Source organism: Cyanistes caeruleus, chromosome 6 (genome assembly GCF_971803275.1).
Source record: "Cyanistes caeruleus chromosome 6, bCyaCae1.hap1.1, whole genome shotgun sequence".
Lineage (NCBI taxonomy): Eukaryota > Metazoa > Chordata > Aves > Passeriformes > Paridae > Cyanistes > Cyanistes caeruleus.
In genome coordinates, this window is record NC_141706.1 from 60,737,260 (window position 1) to 60,753,501 (window position 16,242).

General features: G+C 42.2%; 1 protein-coding gene across 23 annotated transcripts; it reads right to left on the reverse strand.

Annotated features, from left to right (window-relative positions):
- Positions 1-1,692: 1,692 nt before the first annotated feature.
- On the reverse strand, positions 1,693-16,049 carry LOC111929753 (SERTA domain-containing protein 2-like). Of its 23 annotated transcripts, none has more exons than XM_086895092.1 (6): positions 15,887-16,028; positions 14,550-14,741; positions 14,269-14,375; positions 13,957-14,055; positions 12,836-12,954; positions 1,693-5,261 (listed from the first exon to the last, which is right to left on the reverse strand). In XM_086895092.1, exon 6 carries the CDS (start codon positions 5,255-5,257, stop codon positions 4,406-4,408), a length of 852 nt encoding a protein of 283 aa, XP_086751218.1. In that variant the 5' UTR covers positions 5,258-5,261; positions 12,836-12,954; positions 13,957-14,055; positions 14,269-14,375; positions 14,550-14,741; positions 15,887-16,028; the 3' UTR covers positions 1,693-4,405. The 23 variants fall into 23 exon arrangements, 22 of the variants coding, with proteins under 22 accessions (XP_086751218.1, XP_086751222.1, XP_086751207.1 ...); XM_086895096.1 differs by having other exon boundaries at positions 14,550-14,690; positions 15,887-16,021; XM_086895081.1 differs by having other exon boundaries at positions 12,826-12,954; positions 15,887-15,963.
- Positions 16,050-16,242: the final 193 nt, after the last annotated feature.

A 16,242-nucleotide genomic window follows, 5' to 3' on the forward strand; every position in this document is an offset into this window, starting at 1 on the left:
GTTTATTTAATTTGGTGTATTTTCCTGTTGCTTGTGCTGGAAAATTAGTCTTTTAAAGTGTTACTTCCAGCACACAGATGACAAAGCTGGACAGAGCACTCTGGGTAGCACCCAGACCTCCCCAGCCAGCTGTTTGAAGCAGCACTGCACTGAGCTGTGCTGCTCCGAGTGCTTTTAAGTTCACATCTTTCAGCGTGACTAAAATCGATGCAAGCGTATGAAAGCCTACACCACCTTTAAACAGTCTCAGCTTGCTCTGAAAGCTTCAAAAATATTTTCTTAAAAACACTGAACTGCAGCACACCCTTGAAAGGCAGCGTTTCCCAGGCCACAGGCACTGGCTCAGCTCTGTGCTGCAGCATCCAGAGTGGCTTCCTCAGGAATGAATCAGTCCCAGAGCTGATGGCACTGTGCTCACACCACTGCATTTCTGTGCAGCTCCTTCTAGAGCTGTGCTTTTCACACTGTGGTCAGCAGGATTCCTGACAAAGGGAGGAGGAAGTCTGTAAGCATCAGCCAGTGCAGTCTCATCAGTGAAAGCTGCTGGACAGTGCTGTATGAATGTTTTTTCCCTTAAAATTGAGGGAACTTGATGCAATTCTTAACATGGCACATAAAGATGTTCATCTCTATTTAAACACTTGAAAATGAGGGGAAATGTAGATTCTGCCTCAATTTAAACCTTGGAAGTTCATTGCAGAAGGGTCAGGATGTCATTTTTGAGGTCTACAACAGAAGAGGAAACCTCTAAACCTGAAGCTGCCGGTTGGATTTGTACAAGCTGCCTTTCACTAGCCCAGAGTGGCAGGGCTCCTGTCCAGTCTGACAAGCACACAGGTCTGGAGTCACACTCTGTGTGTCAAGGACACTTGTATGTAACATGTGCTTTCAGGCACAGCAGCCCTGAAGGGACATGGAGAACTGCAGGGGCTGGGAGCATTCACAGGGCACTGGAGACAAAGCCCAGAGGACAGCTCAGTGCTAAAACACTGTTCCCAACAGGAATCCCCCTGCCCCACCAGCTGGAAAAACACTCTGTGGGCCATCCTTTCTTCAAAAGGGATTGTGAGGGTGTAATGCTTTTTAGTGAAAACTTAAGAGCCAGAGCAAAGCTGCAGCTTAGGTAGTAGTAGCTAGAGTAGAGAAAACCTATGGATTGTGGAAAATGAGTGTAACATTACTAGAAGATCCCGAATCCTGAACTGCAGCCTCAGGCTCCCAGGATGGGAGGATGAGATGCTGTGTAAGACAGCAACCACAGAGCAATGGAGGAACCAACACCATGAAGAACCCAGACCTTATTATCCTTAATGGTCTGAATTATTTTTATTATTACTGTTATAGACATAAGTGCCCAGGAATTTCAGTGTTCACAGTCCCTGTCTGGAGACAGCCAGCTCAAGTTGTGGTGCTGCCCTAAAAGAATCCATCCTCCAGGGTATGTGGAAATCCCATGTGGAACCCTCTTATGGGGCCTGGCCTGTGCAATTTCTGGACACCTTTGTAAGGTGTTTAGGATTTCTAGGGACAAAGGAAGGGGGAGAGAGGGCATGTGGAGAAAGAAAAAAGGTACAAATGCCTAGGGAAAATGTTATGTCTTTGAGTGAAAGACCAAAGAAAAGGTAGCAAATAGATTATTTTTATGCTTTGTTTTAAAACACTCACATACTGAAGGCTCCAAAATATAACTGGTTTAAATGCAAAACTGTGGCTTTTATTTCCAAACATACAATAAATAGGTCCACCACAACTAGCCTCTAACTTCATTTTACATGGAAGGATTTTAAAATTAGTTTGTGCATATTTAAAAATTAAACTTCCCTTTGCACATAATTCCAAACATAACCAAACTGCATTACACACCAGCTCATGGTCTTGGCACTGTGACACAAGCAACCAATTAGAAACAGAGCTCTGTAGCCAGGACTTGTACAAAAATTGCATTTTGAATTGTTGATAAAAGATCTACCAACAATTAAATCTTTTGCTGCAGTATACAAAAAACTTTAGTACATAAATGTTGAAAAGCAAGTTGTCTTCTGTTTCTGGAGAGACTGCAAGGTAAGTGTATTTATTAAGTGTTCACTATTTGCTATATGATACTATTTTCATACCAAAATATCTTTACTGCATAGTAACATTCCATATTTTCATATGCAAAAAGAGATTAGATGCAGTCTTTTTATTTTCTCCCTCATCACTGAATTTAAAGACATTTTTTAACCGCATCTCTGTTTCATCACAGTGCAGAAGGCCCTTAATATTTCAAGGATTTATTCAGTCATATTTTTAATACAAAAGTAGAGGCTGAGGAAAAGCCAGAGTAGTCTATAAACAATGCACAATCTGTGTACATTCTGAAGCTGTACCTCTTCAAGAACTAGTTATACACTCTTCAAACAAATCCCTTTATCCAGCAATTCAAAATGCTTTAGATCAGAAGTTTTATATTAGAATCAATACAATATATGCATATAAATACATTTATACCCTTCGGTTGCTAAACAACCTAGATGGCTGCGAGGATGTGACCTGAAATGGTTCTCCATTGGCCTGGGACACCAAATCCTGTCGGCAGCTAGCTGTTAACCGAGAGAGTCACAGTAAAAAATGGAGATCTCTGCTCAAGGTAGGTGTGCCACAGCATCAGTTAAGACTAGAAATACCAGGTGACACCCTGGCCCCTTCAACAGGGCCAGGATTTCAACTTCTGTGAGATGCAACACACAGGCGACATTTTTTCCCTCTGCCGACGCGCCATTCATAAGAAGTCTCAGCAGAACAACAAAAACCAAAAAAATACAAGAAACCAAAGCAAAGGTTTTACAACTGCAAGTTTCCAAGACAGGTGCTGCAGCTTTCAAGAACAAAGTAAAAGTTTTGTAATTAAAAAAGGAAGAAAAAAAAATAAAACCCAAACCAAAAAGCAATGTGCAAGTGTGAAACTCAGAAGATGGTAGCAGGGATCGATCTAGACCTTGGTTCAGGCTGAAACACAGAACCCAAACTGCCTGATGAAAACCAGTTCTCACTGCAAATCTCATCTCTGGCTGAGCAGGGTGTTTGTCTATCTGTATAAAAGCAGCCCTGCCCCACCCAGAACAGCCTGGGCCAGCAGCTCCAGGGTTCCAGAGCCCAGGTGACCCCAGCCCCTGGGAGGGACAGAGCCACCAGCACTGACTCCCCACAGCCCCACGGGTGCTCCAGGGGCTGTCACAGCAGTGGGTGATGTGTTCTCAGTGTTCTCAGCTTGGTTTCTGAAAGGATGCAGAAATGTTGGCTGAGTATCCTCCAAAGGTGCTAGAGGTTTTAAGTTTGAAGCGTTTCTTCCCAAAAATGCCAGGTATACAAAACGTGTATCTTTTTAAATAATATTGCACATAAAAATCATCTTAAAATTTGTAGTGAAAGCAGGGTTGAAGGACAGTGTTTTCCAAAAGAGAATAAAAAGCTACCTGTACATAGTAAGTTTTAATTTAAAGAACGCCAAGATTATTCAAAATCTAAGCACATAATACTGACAGAAAAATGTTAAATTGCACAATCTACATATAAATTAATTTGTAAATACTTAAAAGTTTTTAAACATTGAATACCCTTGATTTCACAAATCAGCTAGGTCACTGTCAAAGGATCAACTTAATGAGTTAGAAGTACTCTCCCCCAGAAAGAAACAGAAACAAAAAGATTTGCAGTCTCAGATGAAGCACTGGAAAGAGTTAAAGCATTTCAGCTCAGAGGTAGTGCTAAACACATCCAACTAGAAGTCCATTATATTTGAACTATGATGAAATAACGTAGTAAAATGTAGAAAGACTATAAAATTTACAAAAATAAATAGTTCTGAATGCTTTAGAAAATGCAAGAGACTTTGTTGGTAAGTGTCTTGATCTGCTTTTCTGACCAAAAGAAAGCAAAGCGTGTCTCATTTTTAAAATATACCCATCTCTAGTAACGTGTCTGCAATCCACACAATCTAACTCTGCAACTTGACAGATGCCAGCTTGGCATAGACTCTGATATTAAAAATAAAGTGGAGGCTTTGTAAAAGATAACCTCACATGAAATTTGCTTTGCATGTAAATTCTTCTGTCAAATTAAAAATTGCACATAAAAAAGTTTATTGAAAGAGGCATGAGGGGTGAAGAGGGTATGTGCCATTGTTCCGCAAACACCCTGGAAGGAAAATGATGATTGCACAGTTCTGATAAATAAATTTTTAAAAAAAAAAAAAAATCTGCCACTTTTTTGGTTAATAAGTTTTGGAATTATTTAGAAAATCCTACTATGGACAAATTACTATTTAGTTTGCTTTTTAAAGAATTCTTTACAACTATTCCAGTGGCTTTTATCCTGAAACCAAACGAAAGTGGCAGTTTAAAAGTATCTTTGGGTAAAACAAGTATCAGGATCCAACAAGAATTTCCATGATGTGGTCCAACTCACTCAGATCTGTTCTACATATCTGAATGTTGTTGGCTGAAGAAGAATTACACGATGGGAAGGTTTTCAATGGTTCTTCTGTAGTGAGAGATGGTGATCTGGGCGGCATCAGGGGAGGGCAACAGAAGTCTGAATCATACATTGAAGTGTCAATATCTTCAAATATGTCATCTATTGCCAAATCCTTCAAGTAACTGGTTGAATTTGAAATCTCAAAGGAACCAAACACACATTCAGCTCCCTTCAAATCCTGTCTATCATCTTCTAGTTTCAGACCAGTATTTTCTGGAAACTTTGGCTGGTCATCTCCAGTAGGAACCAGACAAGTAGGTGGGCTTATATCTTCTACAAAGTCTAAATCCTTCAGAATAGATGAAATAGCAGATGACATGTCGTCGTCCGAAACGATCAGCAGGCTGTTTTCAATCGGGTCTTCTACAGACCGCAGGTCACAGCAGTGAGACTCCTGCTGACCAACACCTGAAGGCAACTGCAGGGAAATCCCAGGTGACTCCATCCCTGTGTAGCTGTGAGAGGCAGGAGCAATGCCAGGGCAGATATTCACTGGCTGCTGGTTGCTCTCCTGTCTCATCTCCTCCTGAATCTGCCGCACGGTGTTGGCGATGAGGACGGAGCGGTGCAGGTTGGGCTCCACCAGCATTTTGTACGTCTGTAACTTGGTGAGGCACATGTTGAGCACCAGCTGCCTCTTGAGCGGGTAGGGCAGACCTCGACTGGAATCAAAGGCACTCGAGAGACCAGCCATGTTCTCCTCATAGTCACTCAGCTTGCGCTTTAGGCCTCTCCCCAACATGAACCTGCAAGACAAAAATTATGAATTAACCTTGAGCAGGCCCAATAGACAATTCTGAAAACCCCGTAATGCAAAATGTATTGGTTAGCTTAGACTTTTGATGTCACAGAATGTCAAGAGACAGAAATAAATCCTACACAACACGATTTCCATTGAAAAGATGCACTTTCCAGCCATATTGCTTCATGGCAACTTTTTTTCTAAACAGAAAACATTTAGCTTTTTTTAAAAAGCTAAATACTTCTAAGTATATCTGACTGTCCACATGAAATAGATGCTTATATTAAGGATCAAACAACTCTACAGAATATTTCATCATTTCCATTTGAGCATTAATTCTTGAGTACAGCAGGTAAGATTCCAAGCTAGTTTTCAACACCCATTTTAATCTCATTAAGGCATTCTAATATCTTGCTCAGTGTCTCTGAGAACTCTATGTAGGACTGATTCTTCTCTTTTTTTCCTCTGTTGACCCACAATTGTTTTACAGCAGGGCCTCCCATGGGATCTTGATATGCATTCCACAGCTTGGTAGTTTGGTTAAATGTGGGAGGAAATCTGGCTGGACTACTGAGCTCACAGAGAGACAATGGGTGCTCATGGCTGCTGGTTCACAACCTGCTACTGCCTTCACACCAAGAACATCAGGCAAGAAGGTATCAGACAGCATTTTAAAGGTAACCAATTTTGGTAAAATAGATAGGAAAAAATTAGAATTTAGTTGCTTTCATTCTTCTTTGTGTGCTCTTGCACTGAAATAGAGTAGGTCTAGAACAATGTGGTATAAAAACCTGTACACACACACACATCTAAAATACAAGTGATCCAAAGAAATACCTGCTTGGGTACTTTGCAATTACCATCCCAAGCCTAAAGAGTTTTTTATTAGGGACAAGAAGCCCTATGCAATCACTCATAAAAACACAGAAAAGGAGTATACTCTGTACAGAAAACACTGGTAAAATCTTAGTTACACACATCCTGAAGTGTCCATGAATACAGACACCTCGTTCCCAAACTATTAAAAAAAATTAAGCAATCATAAATTAGACAGCAGTGGCAGATTAAGGGCAGATCCTTCAAGCACAATGATCCAGACCCTGCATGCTGCCGAGGGCCTCCCAACTTCCTTTTCATGTGAGCACTGGATGCTGCCAGCAATAGCTCAGCTGATGGCCGCAGCTGCCAGCTGCTAGCCTGTCGCTAGACTTTTGGGGACAAGGAGAAGGCAGCAGGATAAAGCCTCTTTTACTATCAGGATTTCTCCAGATTTGCAGGGAGCATGGCAGGGCTCCATGGCTACATCCATCTGCCCAGACAAGGCTGCTGGAGAACTCTGCTCCTCTGGAGGAACAGAAAGGAAGCAAGCAGTGCATCCTCCTCAGCAAGACACAGGAGAGAAAACAGCTGCTACAGGAGTTTAGGTGTCAGACTTATCAACAGTACACACTTTCTTTTTGTAAGGACACTACCTAGATGAAATTCTAGGTAGAATCCAGCTTGTCCTAGGACTGCATTTTAACCTGGCAGGGAGTAGTCTGGACTGTCTTCAGTTCATTAAGGTAGTCACTCTTGAAACAGCCACAAACTTTAATTATTTGTTGTTTTACCACTGCTGCTATCTTTTAACTTTGAACTTCTGATTTTCTCTGAAGTTTTCTGCTAAACTGGCACAGCACCAGCTGTATCTCTTTAAAAACCAGAAGGTGTCTGGATGTGGTGTGCCTGTTCACCTGAGTCATCTTCCCACACTGATCATGTATGGCTCTCCCACTCGGGCACCCCATTAGAGCAAGCAGACACAGCCAGTACAGAGCACTGCATTGCAACAAAATCAGAACAAATCTGGATACAAAGTTCAGGCACAGAATATAATAACAAAGTATTCTGCGGAGGCAGTGAGTGTGTCAAGGATCCTCAAACCACTGACAATACTGTAACTGATAATTTTTGACTCAATCTATGGAAAATCACATTTATGCAGGACAAGTAGACTGTTCCTATACATACCAACTCTCGTCGTGAAGACAATCATTTATGCAAATCCTAAACTCACAATGAAATTGTGAAGTCTCCATTTTGAGTAGCATTTAAATGTGTACTACCTCAGGCATTACCTCATAGCATCACCATAAGAACAAAAATTATGAATCAAAATGGCTGTTTCTTCACTAAGCACCATCACTCCCATACACTGCACACTAGTGGGGTTGGTTTGTTTGGTTTTTATTTTTTTCTCTCAATTAATTAAACAGACCAAAATTCACATCCATGAGGGAATGAAGTTATGACCATGCAAGAAACAGCAATTCTGACATTTCATACATTCAGAATGCTTCATTTTGATAATTTACTCCTTTTATTTTTTTTTAAATACAAATTCATACTTTGTAAGACACACAGGAAATACTATTCTTATATCTTTGAACTATATGAATTATGTTAATTCCTAACATCTCAAAAATCAAATTCAGTAAGGAAGTTTAAAGAGCAAGGAGACCATGGTATGCGAGGATGTATAATTTCACAAAAACAACTTAATATGATGTTTTACTTTTCAGTTCAAACAGTAGCCTAGTTAGACTAAATACTTCATGCTCATATAGGCAGACACCCCTCTTTTCATTCCTCAAATTTCCTTCATAAAATTTGTCCCAGAGCATTTTAGAAACATGTAACAATGCTTGAGCATGACAGCACTTGACTGCAAAAATGAAGTGCCAGAAACACTATTTGCTCCAACTTCAAAATGTTTCTACTTAAACATACTCCCCACTTCCAAGATGTGTTTTTAAAATAAACAGAGTACTACCTTACATTTTAAAAATTCTGTCTAACACTAATTTATTTCCTAACAGGAAGGATCCCCTACTCTCTCGCCAGGAGTTAGATGATTTCAGAGGTTACACAAAAATTAGGAGAAGGCTAATAAAAGCCAGAGTACCATTGGTACGGTGGATTTAAAAATGACTAGTGTCATGGTTGCTACAGGAGACATTAAATTTCAGTTCTTGTCAAACACACTCAGCTGCTGACCTACAAAAGACACAAAGCCCCTTTGTTAGCAGCTAATCTACATTTTATCAGGCCCTTTGCCTCACTTTCTAACACAAGAATTTCTGACAGGATCAGATCTTTAACAAACTACTGTGTATTTTCTAAGCAGCTTGCTCTTCCAGAGCGCTGCATATTGACACCTCATCCCAAACCCAAAATTCACAGTCAGCTGCTCTCCTTCGCAGCATTACTTTGCAGCAGAAGATGCTGATGGCATTATTTAATTACGCAATGCTTATTCCACTCCAATTTTTGGCAGCAGGGCAAACAAGCAGCCGAGCACACACAAACCCCAGTTGCCTGCTCAGACGAGGAGCAGTGTCAGCCCTTCCTTCCATCGGCTGACACGAGGGCACAGCCAGCGCACAGCAGAACAGTAAAGCACAGCCTCCAGAAACTGTTACTCCAGCCCAATTCCAGGAACCTACTCACATCTCAAAAAATTGGATCAACTAACAGGATTTTGGGATGTGCCAATCTGATAACTCTGTAATTTTTAAGTAAATAAACTGAATAAAAATTAAAAGTTTATGCCAACTTCAAATGTGAGGTCCGTACATAGCTGTTCAGTTATAAAAGCAGCAAGCTCTAAGCCACCCTTTTTTGAACTTGAAAAAGTTCCACAACAGAATTTTTTTTTCCATTCAGATGATCTATTTTAGAATCTTTTGTCATGAAAAAACCAGGAACAATGAGGAGCAACACATCTCAATTTTTTCCTGGCATTTTCTCATCCTCTCTCATTATAGTAATGCAAACTGAGCCACAGGTTGTTTATGGCAGAATGCTTTTTTAATGAAAATAATTTTTCAGATATAGAGAAAAGGAAGCAAAGGTGAACTCAGTATTTGGGAATACCAAACTCTCTATTTACATCACTGAACTGCAATGGAGTCTATGTAGAAATTCTGCCCTGACAGCATGTTCCCCAGTTCCTTCCAGTCCTCCATGGAGGACATTTCACAGCAACTCCTCCCTGCTAAGATGGGAAGAAGTATCCAAGCACTGTAATCCTACACCATACCAGGGTTTGAAAAAACTCGGGAGGGAAGAGGCCCGTCCCTGGTTGGCAAATCCACACAATACCAAACAAACAGGCCTGGTCAGGGTGCAGCCACTCAGAAGAAACATTCCAGGCTACCAAGAAAAACTCACATTGCAACGTGTTGTGGACAATACGGGGCCCGTGCCACCATTTCAGCTCCATCTGTCACACGGTCTGACAGTGCAGCTGCCACTGACACATGGTGGGGAAGTACAGCTGGGAACACTCTCAAGGAATAATGCAACATGTGAAAACCCTCAATTACTTCTATCTGGGCAAACTACTACTTAAAAACTTTTTTGGAAGATGAGAGAGAAGAACTAAAGAGAGAAGTTCAACAATGTTTAGAACTCAGGACCTCACAGAGCCTTAATTTTTAGCAGAGAAGAGGTACAAAAATAATGAGTGTATCAAACATGACTGCCATGATCAGTATCATCAGAACACGAACTTTTCATGCACAAAACAAGAACTTTATTAAACTACACAACAGTTATTTATTTACCACTAAATATGTTTAAATAGCAAGATCATCAATAAAGTACCTGGCCTTCACTATGCAGGTAAAGATAACTGAATTCATAGTGGTTTCTTTTGGCATTTTTTTTTTAGAGTATTATTAAATTCAAACTTGCTTTACCCTTTCTGTACAGCCACACTTCTGTATTTTTCAGCCCAAGACTAAATAAAGTCTAAATCAAGACTCAAAGTGAAACACTACTTTTTCTTTACAGGACTAAAATACCAGCTTTGCAGGTATGTAAGCACCTCATGAGTGAAAGCTGCCTGTCCAGTTTGCAATAATGCAACTTAGGTATTAAAATCAAAATTAGAGACTCCTTGCTATTGTAATTTGGGCAATTCCCTTTCAAAGTCTCCTTTGTCTCGTAAGTGTTAAGGAGTAAAGACAGACAGAAGTCTCTCTGGGCTGTAGACCTGTATCAGTGAATGAACAAGGCTGACTGATTTCCTGGTGCTCTGCTCTCCCCTCTCTTCCACGGACACATCTCACAAGAACACGTCTATCTGCAGGAAGTGCAAAGGAAGACAAACACCCCAGCAGCTAGGGCTGTTTCCCAGAATTATCTGATGTATGCTGCACACTATTTTTAATGATAATCCTTCCCCTACCCAACACACATTTTAAGGCAACACAACTTCTTGAGCAGCTCTAATTTAAGTGCTGGACTGGCTGCTGGGCTTGTATTTTGTGTAGAAGTAAGTGCACAAGAAAATGGAAAGGCTGAAGGTGCAGTTAACAGACACAGCACAAATCCCTTCCTCCCATCCGGGCTTAGTGCTGATCACTTGGACATGCCTTACATAACAGTGTAAGCTGTCAGAGCACACAGAACATCTCTGACCTGGGGTCCCCAGCAAGTGCTAGACATCCCCACACTACACCTTGGCTGTTACCCACAGCAAGTGAGGGAAGGACTAAACACCTTAAGAAACACCAAGGTAAAAAGCAGTTTAGACCTGAAAATACTTCTAAGTATACAAAAATGTGTTTAAGTCCATTGCCTCCCCATCCCCCCAGCCCTGCCCCAGTTTAGCCAAGATGAGTAACTGCTGGAGAAGGCACAAGTGACTAAAAGTGTGCATACAGGGAGGAGTGCAGTCCTACCAGCTTACTCCCATACCTAAACTCCTATGCAACAACTTCTTCACACGAGTCAGAAATTACTAGAAAATAGCTGCTCAAAGAAAGAAGACTTAATGTCAACTTTTCGGTCAACAAATCCTGACCTGTAACCTGCTCCCACTTTGATACAAAGCAACTGGAACACAGAACCAAGATGTGCTACTGTTCAGGCTCAAGAAACCCCAACAAAAACAAGCAAACCCACAAACAAACACACACCAACCCGGAAAACAAAACAGAAAAAACCCCACACCTAAGGATTTCCCCACATTTTGAAAGTAAGACTAGACTGAACAGCATTCATTACGTACAGGAAAGGAATGATAGGAAGACTGAGTTTAGCACAGAATTATTCTGGAATTATTAACATACCCACTGTCATTCACCATGTGTGAAAGTAGAAAATAAACCTGTATCATACACAAGTATTTTAGGAGTGGAAATGACGTTTAAGAAGCACTTGGAAGTGAGTTTTACTTTGATTTAAAGTTAGTTTGAACCCCCCCACAATAACCTGTTTATGTTATGTCTATCGGGATCTGGAAAATTCCTGCACTTAAGGACATCTTTGTGAGTTTCTTACTCCCGTTTCATTTTACAAAGCACTGATAAGAGCTTTTCTTTACAAACTGTGGCAGCTAAGTTTCAGAGCATGGCATTTCACTCTGGAGAAGGAACTCCTCTGTTAGAATCTGTATCTTCCACAGCTAAAACAAGTGGGTTCCACTGCTTAGTAGAGAGAAAATTCCATCCTTAAAACCTACAAACTAAACCACTATCACTCTTGTCTGTCACTTTGTGTATGTTTTTCCATATTTATTAATAAAGTTCATGTGTATATTTTAATGAGTGTGTTTAGCAAGGTTTTTTCAGGGATTTTGGGTAGATTTTTTTTTTTTTTTAGTGGAAGAAGGGCCTGGAATAATTTAAACTAAGAATCAATACTAGCTGGTAAAAGCTAATACATGATCAAGACTTACTAAACCTAGAAACTCCCATAATATAAAACTAAACTATAATTAAATGAGAACGTAAGACTCATAAAGGAAGCAACAAGAACCAAACCACCATAGTTCTACCAAAGCATCTCACTGGAGAGACAAAGGATCATTAGAGCTGAAATGCAATGACAGACCTCTTCACAGCTTGTTCTAGTCATCTGAACAGCTCCCAATCCTGTATTTGCTTCAAACAGATACTAGATGCATTCATTTACATAACAATGACACATGTTTTAGGGATACAGTATATCTAAAAGATATACTAATAAAGATATAGCTTATTAAATATGAAAAATTCCCATGTCCATAAGTTAACAGAAAAAAATGGACCATTAACAGAAAAAAATGGACCATTAACAGTAAAAGCAAACAAGAAAAAAAGCTCTTTCCCTGATAGAGGACTGTGCATTTATTCTTTCAGTAACCAAATCAGAAATCATTGACTTTTCTCTTGTAGCACACAGCTTTACTTTAGTATCCAAAGTGCCACCTTCTCACAAGACAAAACTGCAACACTCAATTTTAGCAGCTGAACAGTGGATCTTACCATAACATTGAAGTCTTAGTTAGGCAATTTGCAAGAAAAATGTGATCTTAAAGCAATATGCTTTATTGCATTGTAATAATTCCCCCTTATGAAGGAAAAACAGTAATGGAAATTCAGAATACTCAAACCAAAGAGTTTTTACCTCACTTTATATTACATATCCCATTTTTAAAAGATATATTTCAGTTTACTATTCTAATCCACAAATAACATCTGCAGCTCATTTACAGAACATGCCCTATGCACGTAAGGAACAATTTCATAAAAACATACAAGTAGTTACCCTTAGAAAACAGAAAGGAGTCCAGGCAGGAAGATTCTGGATTTTGCATAAAGCGTGGTCATCCAAGAGTTTTGAACTGTCCCAGAGGCCAAGCCATCCACCGAGGTAGGATGATGCGACTTAAGAGGAAAAACAAAACAAAACCAGAGCATTTAATTACTGTGTGGTAGTTTTAACTTTTTTAATCAGAAGCATTAAGAACATAATTCAATACTACTTTTGAAATTATTTGTCCTAAATTCTATTAAAGCAGATAAATATGGGTAAAACCCCCTAAAATTCATGAATACATTGAAATAAGAGGACCTAACAGTTTCACCTGTGAACACATAGAATGTGGAAATTATCTTTCATAAATGAGTATTACAGAATGCTGATCCTCTAAGTGTTAGACTTTAGGATAAGGACTTGCCCTGCTACCTCCTCTGGTTTTCAAACACCAATTTACAATTGTAATCATCTCCAAAATTACATAATCAGGAGAGAGAATACCATGCATTGTGAAGAGCTACATTTCAGAGTTATCCCCTGATGCTTACAGGCTCCAAAAGCAGTTTGATTTTTATTTAATTCCCCAACTTTCCTCTTCTTCAGCATACATAAAACCAGTATGAGAAGACAGTTGACAAGGTATCCTACGATTGTGTCTAATGTTCAGTGTGGCATCACTTCCATCAAACCTCTGATATAGCAACATCACAGTATAGCTAGAGACCACACGGATTAAATCATGGATTAGCTCAAGGCATTGGAGCTGGGAAATGCGAAAAGGGTGAAGTGACGGTAAACTACGGGCTAGGCTAGGAAATGTGGAGGGAATCGCATGATCCATGCTCTTGAGGTCTCACCTCCACCTGGAGAATCAAACAGCTATGAATTCCAAGAATTAAAGCCCTTGCAGGGGCTAAGAGCCTGCAGCCAGGATTGGATGTGACATGCCTGTTTGTGCACATCACACACACAGACACCTGACCCAGCTACGGCAAACCGCCTCACAAACGCACCGCAGGAGCAAGGATCAGTGCTATCCGCATCAACACAGTCCTCTGTGATCACAAAATCAAGAGTTCAGACATTATTTTACAAATCTTAAAATAATACGTAGTGAAAGGCAGTCTTACATTCAGACAGACGGGCAAGTAAACGCCTACAGTTCATCTTACAAAGCAACTCATAGCCTGATGCTACCAAAGGGCTCCTCCGCTTACAGAACCTCGGAACTGTAAAGATGCAGTAAAACAGCAGTAAAGTGCCCGTGACCTAAGCAAGCCGAATCTAACCCACAGCAACAAACACATTAACATCTCCCTCCTCCTCCTCCTCCTCGAAGCTGACTTCCTTCCCAGTATAATGATATCCACGCTATCTGTAAATAATCAAAAACAAGAAAATAAAAAAAGCCCCAGACAAAGACACAAATGAAGATTCATAACCTATTTGCTCTGAAACAGCAGGACTTCAGATGGTCACTATTGAGGTTCATTAGAGTGTACTTGTTAGGTCACAGGGAGAGGTGTGCAGTCACTGCATTTTCTATACACTGGATATAAAAACACATGTTTTAGAGGTTTAGGATTCTTTAATGCTAAAACAACTTCAACAAAGCTAACAAGCATAGTAAAGTGTTGAAAAGTTTTAGATTTTAGCACCTTAGCTAAAAAAACCCCGAACCAAACAAAATTAGAAGCACTGGATAAAAAAACAGTACTGTTACTTGTGTTTTAGAAGTCCAATATTTTGCTAGAAGGAGATGAAGTCAGGAAGTTTTCAAATTTAATTTCTCTATTAGATACTTCAAAGGATTCCTGCAGCAGTAACTGTGGAGGTTTTGACTTTTGCCCTGTATGATTTCACACTGGGTTGAGTGTCAGGAAGAAGTAAGATTATTAGGTTTAGTTTTTACAATCTGTTAGGAAAAAAAATAAGAACAACTATAGACGACACAGAGTAGCTGCAAATCACTATGAATTCTATCTCTAGTGGATTACTTTTTGTCTTCCCTTCCTAGTACGTGTTCAGTTACAATTTTGAGATTACAGCATCATTTCAATGTTAATGGTATTTCCCACATTGCAGTTAACTGCCTGAACTACGGAATTTCAGCCACATCAAAAATAAACTGGAAAACTACTGCATAAGGCTCCTACCTGTGCTTTTAGAAATGAGCATTCCAACACAGTTTGAAAAATTCCAGGCCTAACTAGGGCAGAAATTATTAACTGCACCTATTTGCGAGCAAATCTGCAATACGCATAAAGACCAATCTTATGCTCCTCCAGTTCTATCCACCTGCTCGTAGCCCACACGTTTACAAGCCAAACAAAACCTGCTATTAAAAATTTAACTGCAGTTTATACGTAAGTCGCAACTACCAAGCGGCAGCGATCTGGAGTGCCAGGATGGAACTGCTGGGATTCAGGGAAAGCCCTTTCCTGCCGCCTCCCGCAGCCGCTCCCGCGGCTCCTGCCACCATTTGGCCTTTGTGGAAAGAGCGCCGGTGCTTCCTGCGGGCGTCCCGCCCCCCCCGCGCCGTGGGCAGCGGTAACCAGAGACAACCTTGGGCTTCCCGAGCTGCGAAAAGTTACACTCCTCCCCCTTCCTCCGCCCGGCTCGCTCAGACCCCGGCCGGGCTAATTATAACTGCGCGAACAACTTCCACCGCCGGCCGCGCTCCGGGCGCTCCCCCTGCGCCCAGCCCAGCTCCCCGCGGCCGCCGTGCGCGCACCCCGGCCCCGCTGTGCCCCCGGCCCCAGCCCAGCTCCCCGGGGCCGCCGTCCCTCCGCACCGCACCGCACCGCTCCGCTCCGGGGCCCGCCGTCCCCTCCACCTGTCCCCGCTGTCTCCTCCTCTCCCACCGCACCGCCGGGTGCCCCTCCACCCCTCACCGGCAGGGCCCCCCCCGCCCGGTCGGGGGTCCCGCCGCCCCCGCCTCGGCCTCCCGCCGTGTCCGGCCGTCACCCCGCGGCCGCCGCTGCCCTCTCCCTGCCCCCGGCTCCCTGTCCCCGGCTCCCAGCCCCGCGCCCTCCCGCCGCCTCCCGACCGGCGCCCCACCTGGGAGCGGAGGAACCCCCGTTCCTTCGCAGCCGGCCGAGCTCCCTCCCTTCGGCGGGGCTGGGACTCGGGCCGGGAGGAGGCGGAGGCAGCGCCACCCCCGCCGGGCCCGGCAGCCTCCGCTCCGCCCTTCCCTCCGCCCGCGACTCCCGCGGGGGGGCGCTGCGTGCGCCGCGCGCGCCAGCTGCCCGCCCTCCCATTGGCCGACGGCCCTTTCAACCTGCCCGGCAACCATTTTCTGACTGGCTGATGAGCCTGGGAGGCGGGGCTACGGCTGGCCCCGCAGCACCGCCCAATGAGAGAGCCGGAATAGCCGGGGGGCGGGGCCTAGCACCGGCATCACCCAATGGGAACAC